We start from the raw sequence: 23,909 nt of genomic DNA on the forward strand, positions 1-23,909 counted from the left end.
TGTGGGAGATGCAGTAGTGGTTGTTGCCTCGGCTGTTTTGGTTGTTGGTGCTGCCGTTGTGGTGGTTGCTGACGCTGATGTGGTTGTTGGTGATGCTGTTGTGGTTGTTGGTGATGCTGTTGTGGTTGTTTGTGCTGCTGTTGTGGTTGTAGGTGCCGCTGTTGTGGTTGTTGGAGATGCAGTAGTGGATGTTGGTGCGGCTGTTGTGGTTGTTGGAGCTGCAGTCGTGGTTGTTGGTGCGGCTGTTGTGGTTGTTGCTGTTGTGGTTGTTGGAGCTGCAGTCGTGGTTGTTGGTGCGGCTGTTGTGGTTGTTGATGTTGTGGTTGTTGGAGTCGGTGTTGTTGTTGTTGGAGCTGCAGTGGTGGTTGTTGCCTCGGCTGTTGTGGATGTTGGTGCGGCTGTTGTGGTTGTTGGAGATGCAGTCGTGGTTGTTGGTGCGGCTGTTGTGGTTGTTGGTGCTGCTGTTGTGGTGGTTGCAGACGCTGATGTGGTTGTTGGTGATGCTGTTGTGGTTGTTGGTGATGCTGTTGTGGTTGTTTGTGCTGCTGTTGTGGTTGTTGGTGCCGCTGTTGTGGTTGTTGGAACTGCAGTCGTGGTTGTTGCTGTTGCTGTTGTGGTTGTTGGAGTCGGTGTTGTGGTTGTTGGAGCTGCAGTTGTAGTTGTTGCTGTGGGTGTTGTGGTTGTTGGAGCTGCAGTCGTGGTTGTTGGTGCGGCTGTTGTGGTTGTTGCTGTTGTGGTTGTTGGAGTCGGTGTTGTGGTTGTTGGAGATGCAGTTGTGGTGGTAGCTGACGCTGTTGTGGTTGTTGGTGCTGCTGTTGTGGTGGTTGCTGACGCTGATGTGGTTGTTGGTGATGCTGTTGTGGTGGTTGCTGACGCTGATGTGGTTGTTGGTGATGCTGTTGTGGTTGTTTGTGCTGCTGTTGTGGTTGTTGGTGCGGCTGTTGTGGTTGTTGGAGATGCAGTCGTGGTTGTTGGTGCGGCTGTTGTGGTTGTTGCTGTTGTGGTTGTTGGAGTCGGTGTTGTGGTTGTTGGAGATGCAGTCGTGGTTGTTGCCTCGGCTGTTGTGGTTGTTGGTGAGGCTGTTGTGGTTGTTGGTGCCGCTGTTGTGGATGTTGGACCCGGTGTTGTGGTTGTTGGAGATGCAGTCGTGGTTATTGCCTCGGCTGTTGTGGTTGTTGGTGCGGCTGTTGTTGTTGTTGGAGCTGCAGTTGTGGTGGTTGCTGACGCTGATGTGGTTGTTGGTGATGCTGTTGTGGTTGTTTGTGCTGCTGTTGTGGTTGTTGGTGCCGCTGTTGTGGTTGTGGGAGATGCAGTAGTGGATGTTGTTGCGGCTGTTGTGGTTGTTGGAGCTGCAGTCGTGGTTGATGGTGCGGCTGTTGTGGTTGTTGGAGCTGCAGTCGTGGTTGATGGTGCGGCTGTTGTGGTTGTTGCTGTTGTGGTTGTTGGAGTCGGTGTTGTGGTTGTTGGAGATGCAGTCGTGGTTGTTGCCTCGGCTGTTGTGGTTGTTGGTGATGCTGTTGTGGTTGTTTGTGCTGCTGTTGTGGTTGTTGGTGCCGCTGTTGTGGTTGTGGGAGATGCAGTAGTGGATGTTGTTGCGGCTGTTGTGGTTGTCCGAGCTGCAGTCGTGGTTGTTGGTGCGGCTGTTGTGGTTGTTGCTGTTGTGGTTGTTGGAGTCGGTGTTGTGGTCGTTGGAGATGCAGTCGTGGTTGTTGCCTCGGCTGTTGTGGTTGTTGGTGATGCTGTTGTGGTTGTTTGTGCTGCTGTTGTGGTTGTTGGTGCCGCTGTTGTGGTTGTTGGAGCCGGTGTTGTGGTTGTTGGAGATGCAGTCGTGGTTGTTGTTGCGGCTGTTGTGGTTGTTTGAGATGCAGTCGTGGGTGTTGGTGCGGCTGTTGTTGTTGTTGTTGTTGTGGTTGTTGGAGTCGGTGTTGTGGTTGTTGGAGATGCAGTCGTGGCTGTTGCCTCGGCTGTTGTGGTTGTTGGTGATGCTGTTGTGGTTGTTTGTGCTGCTGTTGTGGTTGTTGGTGCCGCTTTTGTGGTTGTGGGAGATGCAGTTGTGGTTGTTGCCTCGGCTGTTGTGGTTGTTGGTACTGCTGTTGTGGTGGTTGCTGACGCTGATGTGGTTGTTGGTGATGCTGTTGTGGTTCTTTGTGCTGCTGTTGTGGTTGTTGGAGCTGCAGTCGTGGTTGTTGGTGTGGCTGTTGTGGTTGTTGCTGTTGTGGTTGTTGGAGATGCAGTCTTGGTTGTTGCCTCGGCTGTTGTGGTTGGTGGTGATGCTGTCGTGGTTGTTTGTGCTGCTGTTGTGGTTGTTGGTGCCGCTGTTGTGGTTGTGGGAGATGCAGTAGTGGATGTTGTTGCGGCTGTTGTGGTTGTTGGAGCAGCAGTCGTGGTTGTTGGTGCGGCTGTTGTGGTTGTTGATGTTGTGGTTGTTTGAGTCGGTGTTGTTGTTGTTGAAGCTGCAGTCGTGGTTGTTGCCTCGGCTGTTGTGGATGTTGGTGCGGTTGTTGTGGTTGTTGGAGATGCAGTCGCGGTTGTTGGTGCGGCTGTTGTGGTTGTTGCTGCTGTGGTTGTTGGAGTCGGTGTTGTTGTTGTTGGAGCTGCAGTCGTGGTTGTTTGTGCTGCTGTTGTGGTTGTTGGTGCCGCTGTTGTGGTTGTGGGAGATGCAGTAGTGGTTGTTGCCTCGGCTGTTGTGGTTGTTGGTGCTGCTGTTGTGGTGGCTGCTGACGCTGATGTGGTTGTTGGTGATGCTGTTGTGGTTGTTGGTGATGCTGTTGTGGTTGTTTGTGCTGCTGTTGTGGTTGTTGGTGCTGCTGTTGTGGTTGTGGGATATGGAGTAGTGGTTGTTGCCTCGGCTGTTGTGGATGTTGGTGCGGCTTTTGTGGTTGTTGGAGCTGCAGTCGTGGTTGTTGGTGGGGCTGTTGTGGTTGTTGGAGATGCAGTCGTGGTTGTTGCCTTGGCTGTTGTGGTTGTTGGTGATGCTGTTGTGGTTGTTTGTGCTGCTGTTGTGGTTGTTGGTGCCGCTGTTGTGGTTGTTGGAGATGCAGTCGTGGTTGTTGCCTCGGCTGTTGTGGTTGTTGGTGCTGCTGTTGTGGTGGCTGCTGACGCTGATGTGGTTGTTGGTGATGCTGTTGTGGTTGTTGGTGATGCTGTCGTGGTTGTTTGTGCTGCTGTTGTGGTTGTTGGTGCCGCTGTTGTGGTTGTGGGAGATGCAGTAGTGGATGTTGTTGCGGTTGTTGTGGTTGTTGGAGCTGCAGTCGTGGTTGTTGGTGCGGCTGTTGTGGTTGTTGATGTTGTGGTTGTTGGAGTCGGTGTTGTTGTTGTTGAAGCTGCAGTCGTGGTTGTTGCCTCGGCTGTTGTGGATGTTGGTGCGGCTGTTGTGGTTGTTGGTGCGGCTGTTGTGGTTGTTGGAGATGCAGTCGTGGTTGTTGGTGCGGCTGTTGTGGTTGTTGCTGCTGTCGTTGTTGGAGTCGGTGTTGTTGTTGTTGGAGCTGCAGTCGTGGTTGTTGGTGCGGCTGTTGTGGTTGTTTGAACTGCAGTCGTGGTTGTTGCTGTTGCTGTTGTGGTTGTTGGAGTCGGTGTTGTTGTTGTTGGAGCTGCAGTTGTAGTTGTTGCGGTGGGTGTCGTGGTTGTTGGAGCTGCAGTCGTGGTTGTTGGTGCGGCTGTTGTGGTTGTTGTTGTTGTGGTTGTTGGAGTCGGTGTTGTGGTTGTTGGAGATGCAGTCGTGGTGGTTGCTGACGCTGTTGTGGTTGTTTGTGCTGCTGTTGTGGTTGTTGGTGCCGCTGTTGTGGTTGTGGGAGATGCAGTAGTGGTTGTTGCCTCGGCTGTTGTGGTTGTTGGTGCTGCTGTTGTGGTGGTTGCTGACGCTGATGTGGTTGTTGGTGATGCTGTTGTGGTTGTTTGTGCTGCTGTTGTGGTTGTTGGTGCCACTGTTGTGGTTGTAGGAGATGCAGTAGTGGGTGTTGGTGCGGCTTTTGTGGTTGTTGGAGCTGCAGTCGTGGTGGTTGCTGACGCTGTTGTGGTTTTTGGTGATGCTGTTGTGGTTGTTGGTGCTGCTGTTGTGGTTGTTGGTGCCGCTGTTGTGGTTGTGGGAGATGCAGTCGTGGTTGTTGCCTCGGCTGTTGTGGTTGTTGGTGCTGCTGTTGTGGTGGCTGCTGACGCTGATGTGGTTGTTGGTGATGCTGTTGTGGTTGTTTGTGCTGCTGTTGTGGTTGTTGGTGTCGCTGTTGTGGTTGTGGGAGATGCAGTAGTGGGTGTTGGTGCGGCTGTTGTGGTTGTTGGAGCTGCAGTCGTGGTGGTTGCTGACGCTGTTGTGGTTGTTGGTGATGCTGTTGTGGTTGTTTGTGCTGCTTTTGTGGTTGTTGGTGCCGCTGTTGTGGTTGTGGGAGATGCAGTAGTGGTTGTTGCCTCGGCTGTGGTGGTTGTTGGTGCTGCTGTTGTGGTGGCTGCTGACGCTGATGTGGTTGTTGGTGATGCTGTTGTGGTTGTTGGTGATGCTGTTGTGGTTGTTTGTGCTGCTGTTGTGGTTGTTGGTGCCGCTGTTGTGGTTGTGGGATATGCAGTCGTGGTTATTGCCTCGGCTGTTGTGGTTGTTGGTGCGGCTGTTGTTGTTGTTGGAGCTGCAGTCGTGGTTGTTGCTGACGCTGATGTGGTTGTTGGTGATGCTGTTGTGGTTGTTTGTGCTGCTGTTGTGGTTGTTGCTGACGCTGATGTGGTTGTTGGTGATGCTGTTGTTGTTATTTGTGCTGCTGTTGTGGTTGTTGGTGCCGCTGTTGTGGTTGTGGGAGATGCAGTAGTGGATGTTGGTGCGGCTGTTGTGGTTGTTGGAGCTGCAGTCGTGGTTGTTGGTGCGGCTGTTGTGGTTGTTGCTGTTGTGGTTGTTGGAGTCGGTGTTGTGGTTGTTGGAGATGCAGTCGTGGTTGTTGCCTCGGCTGTTGTGGTTGTTGGTGATGCTGTTGTGGTTGTTTGTGCTGCTGTTTTGGTTGTTGGTGCCGCTGTTGTGGTTGTCGGAGATGCAGTAGTGGATGTTGTTGTGGCTGTTGTGGTTGTTGGAGCTGCAGTTGTGGTTGTTGGTGCGGCTGTTGTGGTTGTTGCTGTTGTGGTTGTTGGAGTCGGTGTTGTTGTTGTTGGAGCTGCAGTCGTGGTTGTTGCCTCGGCTGTTGTGGATGTTGGTGCGGCTGTTGTGGTTGTTCGAGATGCAGTCGTGGTTGTTGGTGCGGCTGTTGTGGTTGTTGCTGTTGTGGTTGTTGGAGTCGGTGTTGCGGTTGTTGGAGATGCAGTCGTGGTTGTTGCCTCGGCTGTTGTGGTTGTTGGTGATGCTGTTGTGGTTGTTGGTGCCGCTGTTGTGGATGTTGGACCCGGTGTTGTGGTTGTTGGAGATGCAGTCGTGGTTATTGCCTCGGCTGTTGTGGTTGTTGGTGCGGCTGTTGTTGTGGTTGGAGCTGCAGTCGTGGTTGTTGCTGACGCTGATGTGGTTGTTGGTGATGCTGTTGTGGTTGTTTGTGCTGCTGTTGTGGTTGTTGCTGACGCCTGATGTGGTTGTTGGTGATGCTGTTGTGGTTGTTTTGTGCTGCTGTTGTGGTTGTTGGTGCCGCTGTTGTGGTTGTGGGAGATGCAGTAGTGGATGTTGGTGCGGCTGTTGTGGTTGTTGGAGCCGCAGTCGTGGTTGTTGGTGCTTGACTGTGGTGGTTGCTGTTGTGGTTGTTGGAGTCGGTGTTGTGGTTGTTGGAGATGCAGTCGTGGTTGTTGCCTCGGCTGTTGTGGTTGTTGGTGATGCTGTTGTGGTTGTTTGTGCTGCTGTTGTGGTTGTTGGTGCCGCTGTTGTGGTTGTGGGAGATGCAGTAGTGGATGTTGTTGCGGCTGTTGTGGTTGTTGGAGATGCAGTCGTGGTTGTTGGTGCTGCTGTTGTGGTTGTTGCTGTTGTGGTTGTTGGAGTCGGTGTTGTTGTTGTTGGAGCTGCAGTCGTGGTTGTTGCCTCGGCTGTTGTGGATGTTGGTGCGGCTGTTGTGGTTGTTGGAGATGCAGTCGTGGTTGTTGGTGCGGCTGTTGTGGTTGTTGCTGTTGTGGTTGTTGGAGTCGGTGTTGTGGTTGTTGGAGATGCAGTCGTGGTTGTTGCCTCGGCTGTTGTGGTTGTTGGTGATGCTGTTGTGGTTGTTGGTGCCGCTGTTGTGGTTGTTGGTGCCGCTGTTGTGGTTGTTGGAGCCGGTGTTGTGGTTGTTGGAGATGCAGTCGTGGTTATTGCCTCGGCTGTTGTGGTTGTTGGTGCGGCTGTTGTTGTTGTTGGAGCTGCAGTCGTGGTTGTTGCTGACGCTGATGTGGTTGTTGGTGATGCTGTTGTGGTTGTTTGTGCTGCTGTTGTGGTTGTTTGTGCTGCTGTTGTGGTTGTGGGAGATGCAGTAGTGGATGTTGTTGCGGCTGTTGTGGTTGTTGGAGCTGCAGTCGTGGTTGTTGGTACGGCTGTTGTGGTTGTTGCTGTTGTGGTTGTTGGAGTCGGTGTTGTGGTTGTTGGAGATGTAGTCGTGGTTGTTGCCTCGGCTGTTGTGGTTGTTGGTGATGCTGTTGTGGTTGTTGGTGCTGCTGTTGTGGTTGTTGGTGCCGCTGTTGTGGTTGTGGGAGATGCAGTAGTGGATGTTGTTGCGGCTGTTGTGGTTGTTGGAGCTGCAGTCATGGTTGTTGGTGCGGCTGTTGTGGTTGTTGCTGTTGTGGTTGTTGGAGTCGGTGTTGTTGTTGTTGGAGCTGCAGTCGTGGTTGTTGCCTCGGCTGTTGTGGATGTTGGTGCGGCTGTTGTGGTTGTTGGAGATGCAGTCGTGGTTGTTGGTGCGGCTGTTGTGGTTGTTGCTGTTGTGGTTGTTGGAGTCGGTGTTGTGGTTGTTGGAGATGCAGTCGTGGTTGTTGCCTCGGCTGTTGTGGTTGTTGGTGATGCTGTTGTGGTTGTTGGTGCCGCTGTTGTGGATGTTGGACCCGGTGTTGTGGTTGTTGGAGATGCAGTCGTGGTTATTGCCTCGGCTGTTGTGGTTGTTGGTGCGGCTGTTGTTGTTGTTTGTGCTGCTGTTGTGGTTGTTGCTGACGCTGATGTGGTTGTTGGTGATGCTGTTGTGGTTATTTGTTCTGCTGTTGTGGTTGTTGGTGCCGCTGTTGTGGTTGTGGGAGATGCAGTAGTGGATGTTGGTGCGGCTGTTGTGGTTGTTGGAGCTGCAGTCGTGGTTGTAGGTGCGGCTGTTGTGGTTGTTGCTGTTGTGGTTGTTGGAGTCGGTGTTGTGGCTGTTGGAGATGCAGTCGTGGTTGTTGTCTCGACTGTTGTGGTTGTTGGTGCTGCTGTTGTGGTGGTTGCTGACGCTGATGTGGTTGTTGGTGATGCTGTTGTGGTTGTTTGTGCTGCTGTTGTGGTTGTTGGTGCCGCTGTTGTGGTTGTGGGAGATGCAGTAGTGGATGTTGGAGTCGGTGTTGTGGTTGTTGGAGATGCAGTCGTGGTTGTTGCCTCGGTTGTTGTGGTTGTTTGTGCTGCTGTTGTGGTTGTTTGTGCTGCTGTTGTGGTTGTTGGTGCCGCTGTTGTGGTTGTGGGAGATGCAGTAGTGGTTGTGGGAGATGCAGTAGTGGTTGTTGTTTCGGCTGTTGTGGTTGTTGGAGCTGCAGTCGTGGTTGTTGGTGCGGCTGTTGTGGTTGTTGGAGTCGGTGTTGTTGTTGTTGGAGCTGCAGTCGTGGTTGTTACCTCGGCTGTTGTGGATGTTGGTGCGGCTGTTGTGGTTGTTGGAGATGCAGTCGTGGTTGTTGCCTCGGCTGTTGTGGTTATTGGAGATGCAGTCGTGGTTGTTGGTGCGGCTGTTGTGGTTGTTGCTGTTGTGGTTGTTGGAGTCGGTGTTGTGGTTGTTGGAGATGCAGTCGTGGTTGTTGTCTCGGCTGTTGTGGTTGTTGGTGCTGCTGTTGTGGTGGTTGCTGACGCTGATGTGGTTGTTGGTGATGCTGTTGTGGTTGTTTGTGCTGCTGTTGTGGTTGTTGGTGCCGCTGTTGTGGTTGAGGGAGATGCAGTAGTGGATGTTGGTGCGGCTGTTGTGGTTGTTGGAGCTGCAGTCGTGGTTGTTGGTGCGGCTGTTGTGGTTGTTGGAGCTGCAGTCGTGGTTGTTGGTGCGGCTGTTGTGGTTGTTGCTGTTGTGGTTGTTGGAGTCAGTGTTGTGGTTGTTGGAGATGCAGTCGTGGTTGTTGCCTCGGTTGTTGTGGTTGTTTGTGCTGCTGTTGTGGTTGTTGGTGCCGCTGTTGTGGTTGTCGGAGCTGCAGTCGTGGTTGTTGGTGCGGCTGTTGTGGTTGTTGCTGTTGTGGTTGTTGGAGTCGGTGTTGTTGTTGTTGGAGCTGCAGTCGTGGTTGTTACCTCGGCTGTTGTGGATGTTGGTGCGGCTGTCGTGGTTGTTGGAGATGCAGTCGTGGTTGTTGCCTCGGTTGTTGTGGTTGTTTGTGCTGCTGTTGTGGTTGTTTGTGCTGCTGTTGTGGTTGTTGGTGCCGCTGTTGTGGTTGTGGGAGATGCAGTAGTGGTTGTTGTTTCGGCTGTTGTGGTTGTCGGAGCTGCAGTCGTGGTTGTTGGTGCGGCTGTTGTGGTTGTTTCTGTTGTGGTTGTTGGCGTCGGTGTTGTTGTTGTTGGAGCTGCAGTCGTGGTTGTTGCTGCGGCTGTTGTGGTTGTTGCTGTTGTGGTTGTTGGAGTCGGTGTTGTGGTTGTTGGAGATGCAGTCGTGGTTGTTGCCTCGGCTGTTGTGGTTGTTGGTGATGCTGTTGTGGTTGTTGGTGCTGCTGTTGTGGTTGTTGGTGCCGCTGTTGTGGTTGTGGGAGATGCAGTAGTGGATGTTGTTGCGGCTGTTGTGGTTGTTGGAGCTGCAGTCATGGTTGTTGGTGCGGCTGTTGTGGTTGTTGCTGTTGTGGTTGTTGGAGTCGGTGTTGTTGTTGTTGGAGCTGCAGTCGTGGTTGTTGCCTCGGGTGTTGTGGATGTTGGTGCGGCTGTTGTGGTTGTTGGAGATGCAGTCGTGGTTGTTGCCTCGGGTGTTGTGGTTGTTGGTGCCGGTGTTGTGGATGTTGGACCCGGTGTTGTGGTTGTTGGAGATGCAGTCGTGGTTATTGCCTCGGCTGTTGTGGTTGTTGGTGCGGCTGTTGTGGTTGTTTGTGCTGCTGTTGTGGTTGTTGCTGACGCTGATGTGGTTGTTGGTGATGCTGTTGTGGTTATTTGTGCTGCTGTTGTGGTTGTTGGTGCCGCTGTTGTGGTTGTGGGAGATGCAGTAGTGGATGTTGTTGCGGCTGTTGTGGTTGTTGGAGCTGCAGTCGTGGTTGTTGGTGCGGCTGTTGTGGTTGTTGCTGTTGTGGTTGTTGGAGTCGGTGTTGTTGTTGTTGGAGCTGCAGTCGTGGTTGTTGCCTCGGGTGTTGTGGATGTTGGTGCGGCTGTTGTGGTTGTTGGAGATGCAGTCGTGGTTGATGGTGCGGCTGTTTTGGTTGTTGCTGTTGTGGTTGTTGGAGTCGGTGTTGTGGTTGTTGGAGATGCAGTCGTGGTTGTTGCCTCGGCTGTTGTGGTTGTTGGTGATGCTGTTGTGGTTGTTGGTGCCGCTGTTGTGGATGTTGGACCCGGTGTTGTGGTTGTTGGAGATGCAGTCGTGGTTATTGCCTCGGCTGCTGTGGTTGTTGGTGCGGCTGTTGTTGTTGTTGGAGCTGCAGTCGTGGTTGTTGCTGACGCTGATGTGGTTGTTGGTGATGCTGTTGTGGTTATTCGTGCTGCTGTTGTGGTTGTTGGTGCCGCTGTTGTGGTTGTGGGAGATGCAGTAGTGGATGTTGGTGCGGCTGTTGTGGTTGTTGGAGCTGCAGTCGTGGTTGTTGGTGCGGCTGTTGTGGTTGTTGCTGTTGTGGTTGTTGGAGTCGGTGTTGTTGTTGTTGGAGCTGCAGTTGTAGTTGTTGCTGTGGGTGTTGTGGTTGTTGGAGCTGCAGTCGTGGTTGTTGGTGCGGCTGTTGTGGTTGTTTCTGTTGTGGTTGTTGGAGTCGGTGTTGTGGTTGTTGGAGATGCAGTCGTGGTGGTTGCTGACGCTGTTGTGGTTGTTGGTGATGCTGTTGTGGTTGTTTGTGCTGCTGTTGTGGTTGTTGGTGCCGCTGTTGTGGTTGTGGGAGATGCAGTAGTGGTTGTGTCCTCGGCTGTTGTGGTTGTTGGTGCTGCTGTTGTGGTGGTTGCTGACGCTGATGTGGTTGTTGGTGATGCTGTTGTGGTTGTTTGTGCTGCTGTTGTGGTTGTGGGAGATGCAGTAGTGGATGTTGGTGCGGCTTTTGTGGTTGTTGCTGTTGTGGTTGTTGGAGTCGGTGTTGTGGTTGTGGGAGATGCAGTAGTGGATGTTGTTGGCGGCTGTTGTGGTTGTTGGAGCTGCAGTCGTGGTTGTTGGTGTGGCTGTTGTGGTTGTTGGTGCGGCTGTTGTGGTTGTTGGTGCGGCTGTTGTGGTTGTTGCTGTTGTGGTTGTTGGAGTCGGTGTTGTGGTTGTTAGAGATGCAGTCGTGGTTGTTGCCTCGGCTGTTGTGGTTGTTGGTGATGCTGTTGTGGTTGTTTGTGCTGCTGTTGTGGTTGTTGGTGCCGCTGTTGTGGTTGTGGGAGATGCAGTAGTGGATGTTGGTGCGGCTGTTGTGGTTGTTGGAGATGCAGTCGTGGTTGTTGGTGCGGCTGTTGTGGCTGTTGCTGTTGTGGTTGTTGGAGTCGGTGTTGTTGTTGTTGGAGCTGCAGTCGTGGTTGTTGCCTCGGCTGTTGTGGTTGTTGGTGCTGCTTTTGTGGTTGTTGGTGCTGCTGTTGTGGTTGTTGGTGCCGCTGTTGTGGTTGTGGGAGATGCAGTAGTGGTTGTGTCCTCGGCTGTTGTGGTTGTTGGTGCTGCTGTTGTGGTGGTTGCTGACGCTGATGTGGTTGTTGGTGATGCTGTTGTGGTTGTTTGTGCTGCTGTTGTGGTTGTGGGAGATGCAGTAGTGGATGTTGGTGCGGCTTTTGTGGTTGTTGCTGTTGTGGTTGTTGGAGTCGGTGTTGTGGTTGTGGGAGATGCAGTAGTGGATGTTGTTGCGGCTGTTGTGGTTGTTGGAGCTGCAGTCGTGGTTGTTGGTGTGGCTGTTGTGGTTGTTGGTGCGGCTGTTGTGGTTGTTGGTGCGGCTGTTGTGGTTGTTGCTGTTGTGGTTGTTGGAGTCGGTGTTGTGGTTGTTAGAGATGCAGTCGTGGTTGTTGCCTCGGCTGTTGTGGTTGTTGGTGATGCTGTTGTGGTTGTTTGTGCTGCTGTTGTGGTTGTTGGTGCCGCTGTTGTGGTTGTGGGAGATGCAGTAGTGGATGTTGGTGCGGCTGTTGTGGTTGTTGGAGATGCAGTCGTGGTTGTTGGTGCGGCTGTTGTGGCTGTTGCTGTTGTGGTTGTTGGAGTCGGTGTTGTTGTTGTTGGAGCTGCAGTCGTGGTTGTTGCCTCGGCTGTTGTGGTTGTTGGTGCTGCTTTGTGGTTGTTGGTGCTGCTGTTGTGGTTGTTGGTGCCGCTGTTGTGGTTGTGGGAGATGCAGTAGTGGTTGTGTCCCCGGCTGTTGTGGTTGTTGGTGCTGCTGTTGTGGTGGTTGCTGACGCTGATGTGGTTGTTGGTGATGCTGTTGTGGTTGTTTGTGCTGCTGTTGTGGTTGTGGGAGATGCAGTAGTGGATGTTGGTGCGGCTTTTGTGGTTGTTGCTGTTGTGGTTGTTGGAGTCGGTGTTGTGGTTGTGGGAGATGCAGTAGTGGATGTTGTTGCGGCTGTTGTGGTTGTTGGAGCTGCAGTCGTGGTTGTTGGTGTGGCTGTTGTGGTTGTTGGTGCGGCTGTTGTGGTTGTTGGTGCGGCTGTTGTGGTTGTTGCTGTTGTGGTTGTTGGAGTCGGTGTTGTGGTTGTTAGAGATGCAGTCGTGGTTGTTGCCTCCGCTGTTGTGGTTGTTGGTGATGCTGTTGTGGTTGTTTGTGCTGCTGTTGTGGTTGTTGGTGCCGCTGTTGTGGTTGTGGGAGATGCAGTAGTGGATGTTGGTGCGGCTGTTGTGGTTGTTGGAGATGCAGTCGTGGTTGTTGGTGCGGCTGTTGTGGCTGTTGCTGTTGTGGTTGTTGGAGTCGGTGTTGTTGTTGTTGGAGCTGCAGTCGTGGTTGTTGCCTCGGCTGTTGTGGTTGTTGGTGCTGCTTTTGTGGTTGTTGGTGCTGCTGTTGTGGTTGTTGGTGCCGCTGTTGTGGTTGTGGGAGATGCAGTAGAGGATGTCGGTGCGGCTGTTGTGGTTGTTGGAGATGCAGTCGTGGTTGTTGGTGCGGCTGTTGTGGTTGTGGGAGATGCAGTCGTGGTTGTTGGTGATGCTGTTGTGGTTGTTTGTGCTGCTGTTGTGGTTGTTGGAGTCGGTGTTGTGTTTGTGGGAGATGCAGTAGTGGATGTTGTTGCGGCTGTTGTGGTTGTTGGAGCTGCAGTCGTGGTTGTTGGTGCGGCTGTTGTGGTTGTTGGAGCTGCAGTCGTGGTTGTTGGTGATGCTGTTGTGGTTGTTTGTGCTGCTTTTGTGGTTGTCGGTGCCGCTGTTGTGGTTGTGGGAGATGCCGTAGTGGATGTTGGTGCGGCTGTTGTGGTTGTTGGAGATGCAGTCGTGGTTGTTGGTGCGGCTGTTGTGGCTGTTGCTGTTGTGGTTGTTGGAGTCGGTGTTGTTGTTGTTGGAGGAGCAGTCGTGGTTGTTGCCTCGGCTGTTGTGGTTGTTGGTGCTGCTTTTGTGGTTGTTGGTGCTGCTGTTGTGGTTGTTGGTGCCGCTGTTGTGGTTGTGGGAGATGCAGTAGTGGATGTTGGTGCGGCTGTTGTGGTTGTTGGAGATGCAGTCGTGGTTGTTGGTGCGGCTGTTGTGGTTGTGGGAGATGCAGTAGTGGATGTTGTTGCGGCTGTTGTGGTTGTTGGAGCTGCAGTCGTGGTTGTTGGTGCGGCTGTTGTGGTTGTTGCTGTTGTGGTTGTTGGAGTCGGTGTTGTTGTTGTTGAAGCTGCAGTCGTAGTCGTTGCCTCGGCTGTTGTGGATGTTGGTGCGGCTGTTGTGGTTGTTGGAGATGCAGTCGTGGTTGTTGGTGCGGCTGTTGTGGTTGTTGCTGTTGTGGTTGTTGGAGTCGGTGTTGTGGTTGTTGGAGATGCAGTAGTGGTTGTTGCCTCGGCTGTTGTGGTTGTTTGTGCTGCTGTTGTGGTTGTTGGTGCCGCTGTTGTGGTTGTGGGAGATGCAGTAGTGGATGTTGGTGCGGCTGTTGTGGTTGTTTGTGCTGCTGTTGTGGTTGTTGGTGCCGCTGTTTTGGTTGTTTGTGCTGCTGTTGTGGTTGTTGGTGCCGCTGTTTTGGTTGTGGGAGATGCAGTAGTGGATGTTGGTGCGGCTGTTGTGGTTGTTGGAGCTGCAGTCGTGGTTGTTGCCTTGGCTGTTGTGGTTGTTGGTGCTGCTGTTGTGGTGGTTGCTGACGCTGATGTGGTTGTTGGTGATGCTGTTGTGGTTGTTTGTGCTGCTGTTGTTGTTGTTGGTGCCGCTGTTGTGGTTGTGGGAGATGCAGTAGTGGTTGTTGGAGCTGCAGTCGTGGTTGTTGGTGCGGCTGTTGTGGTTGTTGGAGCTGCAGTCGTGGTTGTTGGTGTGGCTGTTGTGGTTGTTGCTGTTGTGGTTGTTGGAGTCGGTGTTGTAGTTGTTGGAGATGCAGTCGTGGTTGTTGCCTCGGCTGTTGTGGTTGTTGGTGATGCTGTTGTGGTTGTTTGTGCTGCTGTTGTGGTTGTTGGTGCCGCTGTTGTGGTTGTGGGAGATGCAGTAGTGGATGTTGGTGCGGCTGTTGTGGTTGTTGGAGATGCAGTCGTGGTTGTTGGTGCGGCTGTTGTGGCTGTTGCTGTTGTGGTTGTTGGAGTCGGTGTTGTGGTTGTTGGAGATGCAGTCGTGGTTGTTGCCTCGGCTGTTGTGGTTGTTGGTGATGCTGTTGTGGTTGTTTGTGCTGCTGTTGTGGTTGTTGGTGCCGCTGTTGTGGTTGTGGGAGATGCAGTAGTGGATGTTGGTGCGGCTGTTGTGGTTGTTGGAGCTGCAGTCGTGGTTGTTGCCTCGGCTGTTGTGGTTGTTGGTGCTGCTTTTGTGGTTGTTGGTGCTGCTGTTGTGGTTGTTGGTGCCGCTGTTGTGGTTGTGGGAGATGCAGTAGTGGATGTTGGTGCGGCTGTTTTGGTTGTTTGTGCTGCTGTTGTGGTTGTTGGTGCGGCTGTTTTGGTTGTTTGTGCTGCTGTTGTGGTTGTTGGTGCCGCTGTTTTGGTTGTGGGAGATGCAGTAGTGGATGTTGGTGCGGCTGTTGTGGTTGTTGGAGCTGCAGTCGTGGTTGTTGCCTCGGCTGTTGTGGTTGTTGGTGCTGCTGTTGTGGTGGTTGCTGACGCTGATGTGGTTGTTGGTGATGCTGTTGTGGTTGTTTGTGCTGCTGTTGTGGTTGTTGGTGCCGCTGTTGTGGTTGTGGGAGATGCAGTAGTGGTTGTTGGAGCTGCAGTCGTGGTTGTTGGTGCGGCTGTTGTGGTTGTTGGAGCTGCAGTCGTGGTCGTTGCCTCGGCTGTTGTGGTTGTTGGTGCTGCTTTTGTGGTTGTTGGTGCTGCTGTTGTGGTTGTTGGTGCCGCTGTTGTGGTTGTGGGAGATGCAGTAGAGGATGTCGGTGCGGCTGTTGTGGTTGTTGGAGATGCAGTCGTGGTTGTTGGTGCGGCTGTTGTGGTTGTGGGAGATGCAGTCGTGGTTGTTGGTGATGCTGTTGTGGTTGTTTGTGCTGCTGTTGTGGTTGTTGGTGCCGCTGTTGTGGTTGTGGGAGATGCAGTAGTGGTTGTTGGAGCTGCAGTCGTGGTTGTTGGTGTGGCTGTTGTGGTTGTTGCTGTTGTGGTTGTTGGAGTCGGTGTTGTAGTTGTTGGAGATGCAGTCGTGGTTGTTGCCTCGGCTGTTGTGGTTGTTGGTGATGCTGTTGTGGTTGTTTGTGCTGCTGTTGTGGTTGTTGGTGCCGCTGTTGTGGTTGTGGGAGATGAAGTAGTGGTTGTTGGAGCTGCAGTCGTGGTTGTTGGTGCGGCTGTTGTGGTTGTTGGAGCTGCAGTCGTGGTTGTTGGTGTGGCTGTTGTGGTTGTTGGAGCTGCAGTCGTGGTTGTTGGTGCTGCTGTTGTGGTTGTGGGAGATGCAGTAGTGGATGTTGGTGCGGCTGTTGTGGTTGTTTGTGCTGCTGTTGTGGTTGTTGGTGCCGCTGTTTTGGTTGTTTGTGCTGCTGTTGTGGTTGTTGGTGCCGCTGTTTTGGTTGTGGGAGATGCAGTAGTGGATGTTGGTGCGGCTGTTGTGGTTGTTGGAGCTGCAGTCGTGGTTGTTGCCTCGGCTGTTGTGGTTGTTGGTGCTGCTGTTGTGGTGGTTGCTGACGCTGATGTGGTTGTTGGTGATGCTGTTGTGGTTGTTTGTGCTGCTGTTGTGGTTGTTGGTGCCGCTGTTGTGGTTGTGGGAGATGCAGTAGTGGTTGTTGGAGCTGCAGTCGTGGTTGTTGGTGCGGCTGTTGTGGTTGTTGGAGCTGCAGTCGTGGTTGTTGGTGTGGCTGTTGTGGTTGTTGCTGTTGTGGTTTGTGGAGTCGGTGTTGTAGTTGTTGGAGATGAGGTCGTGGTTGTTGCCTCGGCTGTTGTGGTTGTTGGTGATGCTGTTGTGGTTGTTTGTGCTGCTGTTGTGGTTGTTGGTGCCGCTGTTGTGGTTGTGGGAGATGCAGTAGTGGATGTTGGTGCGGCTGTTGTGGTTGTTGGAGCTGCAGTCGTGGTTGTTGCCTCGGCTGTTGTGGTTGTTGGTGCTGCTTTTGTGGTTGTTGGTGCTGCTGTTGTGGTTGTTGGTGCCGCTGTTGTGGTTGTGGGAGATGCAGTAGTGGATGTTGGTGCGGCTGTTGTGGTTGTTTGTGCTGCTGTTGTGGTTGTTGGTGCCGCTGTTTTGGTTGTTTGTGCTGCTGTTGTGGTTGTTGGTGCCGCTGTTTTGGTTGTGGGAGATGCAGTAGTGGATGTTGGTGCGGCTGTTGTGGTTGTTGGAGCTGCAGTCGTGGTTGTTGCCCTCGGCTGTTGTGGTTGTTGGTGCTGCTGTTGTGGTGGTTGCTGACGCTGATGTGGTTGTTGGTGATGCTGTTGTGGTTGTTTGTGCTGCTGTTGTGGTTGTTGGTGCCGCTGTTGTGGTTGTGGGAGATGCAGTAGTGGTTGTTGGAGCTGCAGTCGTGGTTGTTGGTGCGGCTGTTGTGGTTGTTGGAGCTGCAGTCGTGGTTGTTGGTGTGGCTGTTGTGGTTGTTGCTGTTGTGGTTGTTGGAGTCGGTGTTGTAGTTGTTGGAGATGCAGTCGTGGTTGTTGCCTCGGCTGTTGTGGTTGTTGGTGATGCTGTTGTGGTTGTTTGTGCTGCTGTTGTGGTTGTTGGTGCCGCTGTTGTGGTTGTGGGAGATGCAGTAGTGGATGTTGGTGCGGCTGTTGTGGTTGTTGGAGATGCAGTCGTGGTTGTTGGTGCGGCTGTTGTGGCTGTTGCTGTTGTGGTTGTTGGAGTCGGTGTTGTGGTTGTTGGAGATGCAGTCGTGGTTGTTGCCTCGGCTGTTGTGGTTGTTGGTGATGCTGTTGTGGTTGTTTGTGCTGCTGTTGTGGCTGTTGGTGCCGCTGTTGTGGTTGTGGGAGATGCAGTAGTGGATGTTGGTGCGGCTGTTGTGGTTGTTGGAGCTGCAGTCGTGGTTGTTGCCTCGGCTGTTGTGGTTGTTGGTGCTGCTTTTGTGGTTGTTGGTGCTGCTGTTGTGGTTGTTGGTGCCGCTGTTGTGGTTGTGGGAGATGCAGTAGTGGATGTTGGTGTGGCTGTTGTGGTTGTTGGAGATGCAGTCGTGGTTGTTGGTGCGGCTGTTGTGGTTGTGGGAGATGCAGTAGTGGATGTTGTTGCGGCTGTTGTGGTTGTTGGAGCTTCAGTCGTGCTTGTTGGTGCGGCTGTTGTGGTTGTTGCTGTTGTGGTTGTTGGAGTCGGTGTTGTTGTTGTTGGAGCTGCAGTCGTGGTCGTTGCCTCGGCTGTTGTGGATGTTGGTGCGGCTGTTGTGGTTGTTGCTGTTGTGGTTGTTGGAGTCGGTGTTGTGGTTGTTGGAGATGCAGATGTGGTTGTTGCCTCAGCTGTTGTGGTTGTTGGTGCTGCTGTTGTGGTGGTTGCTGACGCTGATGTGGTTGTGGGTGATGCTGTTGTGGTTGTTTGTGCTGCTGTTGTGGTTGTTTGTGCTGCTGTTGTGGTTGTTGGTGCGGCTGTTGTGGTTGTTGCTGTTGTGGTTGTTGGAGTCGGTGTTGTGGTTGTTGGAGATGCAGTAGTGGTTGTTGCCTCAGCTGTTGTGGTTGTTGGTGCTGCTGTTGTGGTGGTTGCTGACGCTGATGTGGTTGTGGGTGATGCTGTTGTGGTTGTTTGTGCTGCTGTTGTGGTTGTTTGTGCTGCTGTTGTGGTTGTTGGTGCGGCTGTTGTGGTTGTTGCTGTTGTGGTTGTTGGAGTCGGTGTTGTGGTTGTTGGAGATGCAGTAGTGGTTGTTGCTTCGGCTGTTGTGGTTGTTGGTGCTGCTGTTGTGGTGGTTGCTGACGCTGATGTGGTTGTTGGTGATGCAGTAGTGGATGTTGGTGCGGCTGTTGTGGTTGTTGGAGATGCAGTCGTGGTTGTTGGTGCGGCTGTTGTGGCTGTTGCTGTTGTGGTTGTTGGAGTCGGTGTTGTTGTTGTTGGAGCTGCAGTCGTGGTTGTTGCCTCGGCTGTTGTGGTTGTTGGTGCTGCTTTTGTGGTTGTTGGTGCTGCTGTTGTGGTTGTTGGTGCCGCTGTTGTGGTTGTGGGAGATGCAGTAGTGGATGTTGGTGCGGCTGTTGTGGTTGTTGCTGTTGTGGTTGTTGGAGTCGGTGTTGTGGTTGTTGGAGATGCAGTAGTGGTTGTTGCCTCAGCTGTTGTGGTTGTTGGTGCTGCTGTTGTGGTGGTTGCTGACGCTGATGTGGTTGTGGGTGATGCTGTTGTGGTTGTTTGTGCTGCTGTTGTGGTTGTTTGTGCTGCTGTTGTGGTTGTTGGTGCCGCGGTTTTGGTTGTGGGAGATGCAGTAGTGGATGTTGCCTCAGCTGTTGTGGATGTTGGTGCGGCTGTTGTGGTTGTTGGAGATGCAGTCGTGGTTGTTGGAGCTGCAATCATCATCGTGGGTGCGGCTGTTGTGGTTGTTGCTGTTGCTGTTGTGGTTGTTGCTGTTGTGGTTGTTGGAGCCGGTGTTGTGGTTGTTGGAGCTGTAGCTGTGGTTGTTGGTGCTGCTGTTGTGGTGGTTGCTGACGCTGATGTGGTTGTTGGTGATGCTGTTGTGGTTGTTTGTGCTGCTGTTGTGGTTGTTGGTGCCGCTTTTGTGGTTGTGGGAGATGCAGTAGTGGATGTTGGTGCGGCTGTTGTGGTTGTTGGAGCTGCAGTCGTGGTTGTTGGTGCGGCTGTTGTGGTTGTTGCTGTTTTGGTTGTTGGAGTCGGTGTTGTGGTTGTTGGAGATGCAGTCGTGGTTGTTGCCTCGGCTGTTGTGGATGTTGGTGCGGCTGTTGTGGTTGTTGGAGATGCAGTCGTGGTTGTTGGTGCGGCTGTTGTGGTTGTTGCTGTTGTGGTTGTTGGAGTCGGTGTTGTGGTTGTTGGAGATGCAGTCGTGGTTGTTGCTGCGGCTGTTGTGGTTGTTGGAACTGCAGTCGTGGTTGTTTGTGCTGCTGTTGTGGTTGTTGGAGCCGGTGTTGTGGTTGTTGGAGCTGTAGCTGTGGTTGTTGGTGCTGCTGTTGTGGTTGTTGCTGTTGCTGATGTGGTTGTTGGTGATGCTGTTGTGGTTGTTTGTGCTGCTGTTGTGGTTGTTGGTGCCGCTGTTGTGGTTGTGGGAGATGCAGTAGTGGATGTTGGTGCGGCTGTTGTGGTTGTTGGAGCTTCAGTCGTGGTTGTTGGTGCGGCTGTTGTGGTTGTTGCTGTTGTGGTTGTTGGAGTCGGGGTTGTGGTTGTTGGAGATGCAGTCGTGGTTGTTGCCCTCGGCTGTTGTGGTTGTTGGTGATGCTGTTGTGGTTGTTTGTGATGCTGTTGTGGTTGTTGGTGCCGCTGTTGTGGTTGTGGGAGATGCAGTAGTGGATGTTGGTGCGGCTGTTGTGGTTGTTGGAGCTGCAGTCGTGGTTGTTGCTGTTGCTGTTGTGGTTGTTGGAGTCGGTGTTGTTGTTATTGGAGCTGCAGTCGTGGTTGTTGGTGCGGCTGTTGTGGTTGTTGCTGTTGTGGTTGTTGGAGTCGGTGTTGTTGTTGTTGGAGCTGCAGTCGTGGTCGTTGCCTCGGCTGTTGTGGATGTTGGTGCGGCTGTTGTGGTTGTTGCTGTTGTGGTTGTTGGAGTCGGTGTTGTGGTTGTTGGAGATGCAGTAGTGGTTGTTGCCTCAGCTGTTGTGGTTGTTGGTGCTGCTGTTGTGGTGGTTGCTGACGCTGATGTGGTTGTGGGTGATGCTGTTGTGGTTGTTTGTGCTGCTGTTGTGGTTGTTTGTGCTGCTGTTGTGGTTGTTGGTGCGGCTGTTGTGGTTGTTGCTGTTGTGGTTGTTGGAGTCGGTGTTGTGGTTGTTGGAGATGCAGTAGTGGTTGTTGCTCGGCTGTTGTGGTTGTTGGTGCTGCTGTTGTGGTGGTTGCTGACGCTGATGTGGTTGTTGGTGATGCTGTTGTGGTCGTTTGAGCGGCTGTTGTGGTTGTTTGTGCTGGTGTTGTGGTTGTTGGTGCCGCTGTTTTGGTTGTGGGAGATGCAGTAGTGGATGTTGGTGCGGCTGTTGTGGTTGTTGGAGCTGCAGTCGTGGTTGTTGCCCTCGGCTGTTGTGGTTGTTGGTTCTGCTGTTGTGGTGGTTGCTGACGCTGATGTGGTTGTTGGTGATGCTGTTGTGGTTGTTTGTGCTGCTGTTGTGGTTGTTGGTGATGCTGTTGTGGTTGTGGGAGATGCAGTAGTGGTTGTTGGAGCTGCAGTCGAGGTTGTTGGTGCGGCTGTTGTGGTTGTTGGAGCTGCAGTCGTGGTTGTTGGTGCGGCTGTTGTGGTTGTTGCTGTTGTGGTTGTTGGAGTCGGTGTTGTGGTTGTTGGAGATGCAGTCGTGGTTGTTGCCTCGGCTGTTGTGGTTGTTGGTGATGCTGTTGTGGTTGTTTGTGCTGCTGTTGTGGTTGTTGGTGCCGCTGTTGTGGTTGTGGGAGATGCAGTAGTGGATGTTGGTGCGGCTGTTGTGGTTGTTGGAGATGCAGTCGTGGTTGTTGGTGCGGCTGTTGTGGCTGTTGCTGTTGTGGTTGTTGGAGTCGGTGTTGTGGTTGTTGGAGATGCAGTCGTGGTTGTTGCCTCGGCTGTTGTGGATGTTGGTGCGGCTGTTGTGGTTGTTGGAGATGCAGTCGTGGTTGTTGGTGCGGCTGTTGTGGTTGTTGCTGTTGTGGTTGTTGGAGTCGGTGTTGTGGTTGTTGGAGATGCAGTCGTGGTTGTTGCCGCGGCTGTTGTGGTTGTTGGAACCGCAGTCGTGGTTGTTTGTGCTGCTGTTGTGGTTGTTGGAGCCGGTGTTGTGGTTGTTGGAGCTGTAGCTGTGGTTGTTGGTGCTGCTGTTGTGGTTGTTGCTGTTGCTGATGTGGTTGTTGGTGATGCTGTTGTGGTTGTTTGTGCTGCTGTTGTGGTTGTTGGTGCCGCTGTTGTGGTTGTGGGAGATGCAGTAGTGGATGTTGGTGCGGCTGTTGTGGTTGTTGGAGCTTCAGTCGTGGTTGTTGGTGCGGCTGTTGTGGTTGTTGCTGTTGTGGTTGTTGGAGTCGGTGTTGTGGTTGTTGGAGATGCAGTCGTGGTTGTTGCCTCGGCTGTTGTGGTTGTTGGTGATGCTGTTGTGGTTGTTTGTGATGCTGTTGTGGTTGTTGGTGCCGCTGTTGTGGTTGTGGGAGATGCAGTAGTGGATGTTGGTGCGGCTGTTGTGGTTGTTGGAGCTGCAGTCGTGGTTGTTGCTGTTGCTGTTGTGGTTGTTGGAGTCGGTGTTGTTGTTATTGGAGCTGCAGTCGTGGTTGTTGGTGCGGCTGTTGTGGTTGTTGCTGTTGTGGTTGTTGGAGTCGGTGTTGTTGTTGTTGGAGCTGCAGTCGTGGTCGTTGCCTCGGCTGTTGTGGATGTTGGTGCGGCTGTTGTGGTTGTTGCTGTTGTGGTTGTTGGAGTCGGTGTTGTGGTTGTTGGAGATGCAGTAGTGGTTGTTGCCTCAGCTGTTGTGGTTGTTGGTGCTGCTGTTGTGGTGGTTGCTGACGCTGATGTGGTTGTGGGTGATGCTGTTGTGGTTGTTTGTGCTGCTGTTGTGGTTGTTTGTGCTGCTGTTGTGGTTGTTGGTGCGGCTGTTGTGGTTGTTGCTGTTGTGGTTGTTGGAGTCGGTGTTGTGGTTGTTGGAGATGCAGTAGTGGTTGTTGCTTCGGCTGTTGTGGTTGTTGGTGCTGCTGTTGTGGTGGTTGCTGACGCTGATGTGGTTGTTGGTGATGCTGTTGTGGTCGTTTGAGCGGCTGTTGTGGTTGTTTGTGCTGGTGTTATGGTTGTTGGTGCCGCTGTTTTGGTTGTGGGAGATGCAGTAGTGGATGTTGGTGCGGCTGTTGTGGTTGTTGGAGCTGCAGTCGTGGTTGTTGCCTCGGCTGTTGTGGTTGTTGGTTCTGCTGTTGTGGTGGATGCTGACGCTGATGTGGTTGTTGGTGATGCTGTTGTGGTTGTTTGTGCTGCTGTTGTGGTTGTTGGTGATGCTGTTGTGGTTGTGGGAGATGCAGTAGTGGTTGTTGGAGCTGCAGTCGAGGTTGTTGGTGCGCGCTGTTGTGGTTGTTGGAGCTGCAGTCGTGGTTGTTGGTGCGGCTGTTGTGGTTGTTGCTGTTGTGGTTGTTGGAGTCGGTGTTGTGGTTGTTGGAGATGCAGTCGTGGTTGTTGCCTCGGCTGTTGTGGTTGTTGGTGATGCTGTTGTGGTTGTTTGTGCTGCTGTTGTGGTTGTTGGTGCCGCTGTTGTGGTTGTGGGAGATGCAGTAGTGGATGTTGGTGCGGCTGTTGTGGTTGTTGGAGATGCAGTCGTGGTTGTTGGTGCGGCTGTTGTGGCTGTTGCTGTTGTGGTTGTTGGAGTCGGTGTTGTTGTTGTTGGAGCTGCAGTCGTGGTTGTTGCCTCGGCTGTTGTGGTTGTTGGTGCTGCTTTTGTGGTTGTTGGTGCTGCTGTTGTGGTTGTTGGTGCCGCTGTTGTGGTTGTGGGAGATGCAGTAGTGGATGTTGGTGCGGCTGTTGTGGTTGTTGCTGTTGTGGTTGTTGGAGTCGGTGTTGTGGTTGTTGGAGATGCAGTAGTGGTTGTTGCCTCAGCTGTTGTGGTTGTTTGTGCTGGTGTTGTGGTTGTTGGTGCCGCTGTTTTGGTTGTGGGAGATGCAGTAGTGGATGTTGGTGCGGCTGTTGTGGTTGTTGGAGCTGCAGTCGTGGTTGTTGCCTCGGCTGTTGTGGTTGTTGGTTCTGCTGTTGTGGTGGTTGCTGACGCTGATGTGGTTGTTGGTGATGCTGTTGTGGTTGTTTGTGCTGCTGTTGTGGTTGTTGGTGATGCTGTTGTGGTTGTGGGAGATGCAGTAGTGGTTGTTGGAGCCGCAGTCGAGGTTGTTGGTGCGGCTGTTGTGGTTGTTGGAGCCGCAGTCGTGGTTGTTGGTGCGGCTGTTGTGGTTGTTGCTGTTGTGGTTGTTGGAGTCGGTGTTGTGGTTGTTGGAGATGCAGTCGTGGTTGTTGCCTCGGCTGTTGTGGTTGTTGGTGATGCTGTTGTGGTTGTTTGTGCTGCTGTTGTGGTTGTTGGTGCCGCTGTTGTGGTTGTGGGAGATGCAGTAGTGGATGTTGGTGCGGCTGTTGTGGTTGTTGGAGATGCAGTCGTGGTTGTTGGTGCGGCTGTTGTGGCTGTTGCTGTTGTGGTTGTTGGAGTCGGTGTTGTTGTTGTTGGAGCTGCAGTCGTGGTTGTTGCCTCGGCTGTTGTGGTTGTTGGTGCTGCTTTTGTGGTTGTTGGTGCTGCTGTTGTGGTTGTTGGTGCCGCTGTTGTGGTTGTGGGAGATGCTGTTGTGGTTGTTTGTGCTGCTGTTGTGGTTGTTGGTGATGCTGTTGTGGTTGTGGGAGATGCAGTAGTGGTTGTTGGAGCTGCAGTCGAGGTTGTTGGTGCGGCTGTTGTGGTTGTTGGAGCTGCAGTCGTGGTTGTTGGTGCGGCTGTTGTGGTTGTTGCTGTTGTGGTTGTTGGAGTCGGTGTTGTGGTTGTTGGAGATGCAGTCGTGGTTGTTGCCTCGGCTGTTGTGGTTGTTGGTGATGCTGTTGTGGTTGTTTGTGCTGCTGTTGTGGTTGTTGGTGCCGCTGTTGTGGTTGTGGGAGATGCAGTAGTGGATGTTGGTGCGGCTGTTGTGGTTGTTGGAGATGCAGTCGTGGTTGTTGGTGCGGCTGTTGTGGCTGTTGCTGTTGTGGTTGTTGGAGTCGGTGTTGTTGTTGTTGGAGCTGCAGTCGTGGTTGTTGCCTCGGCTGTTGTGGTTGTTGGTGCTGCTTTTGTGGTTGTTGGTGCTGCTGTTGTGGTTGTTGGTGCCGCTGTTGTGGTTGTGGGAGATGCAGTAGTGGATGTTGGTGCGGCTGTTGTGGTTGTTGCTGTTGTGGTTGTTGGAGTCGGTGTTGTGGTTGTTGGAGATGCAGTAGTGGTTGTTGCCTCAGCTGTTGTGGTTGTTGGTGCTGCTGTTGTGGTGGTTGCTGGACGCTGATGTGGTTGTGGGTGATGCTGTTGTGGTTGTTTGTGCTGCTGTTGTGGTTGTTTGTGCTGCTGTTGTGGTTGTTGGTGCCGCGGTTTTGGTTGTGGGAGATGCAGTAGTGGATGTTGCCTCAGCTGTTGTGGATGTTGGTGCGGCTGTTGTGGTTGTTGGAGATGCAGTCGTGGTTGTTGGAGCTGCAATCATCATCGGGTGCGGCTGTTGTGG

The 23,909-nt window shown here is 53.0% G+C and overlaps 7 protein-coding genes across 7 annotated transcripts; all 7 read right to left on the minus strand.

Annotated features, from left to right (window-relative positions):
- Positions 1-579: 579 nt before the first annotated feature.
- On the minus strand, positions 580-1,704 carry LOC120436854 (mucin-2-like; the record flags this gene model as incomplete). The annotated part of the gene is made up of 2 exons (XM_039607701.1): positions 580-1,384; positions 1,577-1,704. Coding segments are annotated over 2 exons (933 nt in total), but the record flags the coding sequence as incomplete, so codon positions are not given.
- Positions 1,705-4,497: 2,793 nt separating this feature from the next.
- LOC120436858 (integumentary mucin C.1-like) lies at positions 4,498-5,319 on the minus strand (the record flags this gene model as incomplete). The annotated part of the gene is made up of 2 exons (XM_039607705.1): positions 4,498-4,920; positions 5,071-5,319. Coding segments are annotated over 2 exons (672 nt in total), but the record flags the coding sequence as incomplete, so codon positions are not given.
- A 598-nt stretch (positions 5,320-5,917) lies between these two features.
- LOC120436860 (mucin-5AC-like) lies at positions 5,918-8,347 on the minus strand (the record flags this gene model as incomplete). Its single annotated transcript, XM_039607707.1, has 3 exons — positions 5,918-6,440; positions 6,549-6,936; positions 7,594-8,347. Coding segments are annotated over 3 exons (1,665 nt in total), but the record flags the coding sequence as incomplete, so codon positions are not given.
- Positions 8,348-11,138: 2,791 nt separating this feature from the next.
- LOC120436852 (mucin-5AC-like) lies at positions 11,139-12,598 on the minus strand (the record flags this gene model as incomplete). Its single annotated transcript, XM_039607698.1, has 2 exons — positions 11,139-11,429; positions 11,474-12,598. Coding segments are annotated over 2 exons (1,416 nt in total), but the record flags the coding sequence as incomplete, so codon positions are not given.
- A 1,983-nt stretch (positions 12,599-14,581) lies between these two features.
- Positions 14,582-15,775, minus strand: LOC120436853 (mucin-2-like; the record flags this gene model as incomplete). The annotated part of the gene is made up of 2 exons (XM_039607700.1): positions 14,582-15,128; positions 15,375-15,775. Coding segments are annotated over 2 exons (948 nt in total), but the record flags the coding sequence as incomplete, so codon positions are not given.
- Positions 15,776-20,007: 4,232 nt separating this feature from the next.
- LOC120436859 (integumentary mucin C.1-like) lies at positions 20,008-21,168 on the minus strand (the record flags this gene model as incomplete). Its single annotated transcript, XM_039607706.1, has 2 exons — positions 20,008-20,073; positions 20,719-21,168. Coding segments are annotated over 2 exons (516 nt in total), but the record flags the coding sequence as incomplete, so codon positions are not given.
- Positions 21,169-22,651: 1,483 nt separating this feature from the next.
- Positions 22,652-23,653, minus strand: LOC120436861 (mucin-2-like; the record flags this gene model as incomplete). Its single annotated transcript, XM_039607708.1, has 1 exon — positions 22,652-23,653. A coding segment is annotated over one exon (1,002 nt), but the record flags the coding sequence as incomplete, so codon positions are not given.
- Positions 23,654-23,909: the final 256 nt, after the last annotated feature.

This window comes from Oreochromis aureus, unplaced genomic scaffold, assembly GCF_013358895.1.
Source record: "Oreochromis aureus strain Israel breed Guangdong unplaced genomic scaffold, ZZ_aureus HiC_scaffold_25, whole genome shotgun sequence".
NCBI classification, from domain to species: Eukaryota; Metazoa; Chordata; class Actinopteri; order Cichliformes; family Cichlidae; genus Oreochromis; species Oreochromis aureus.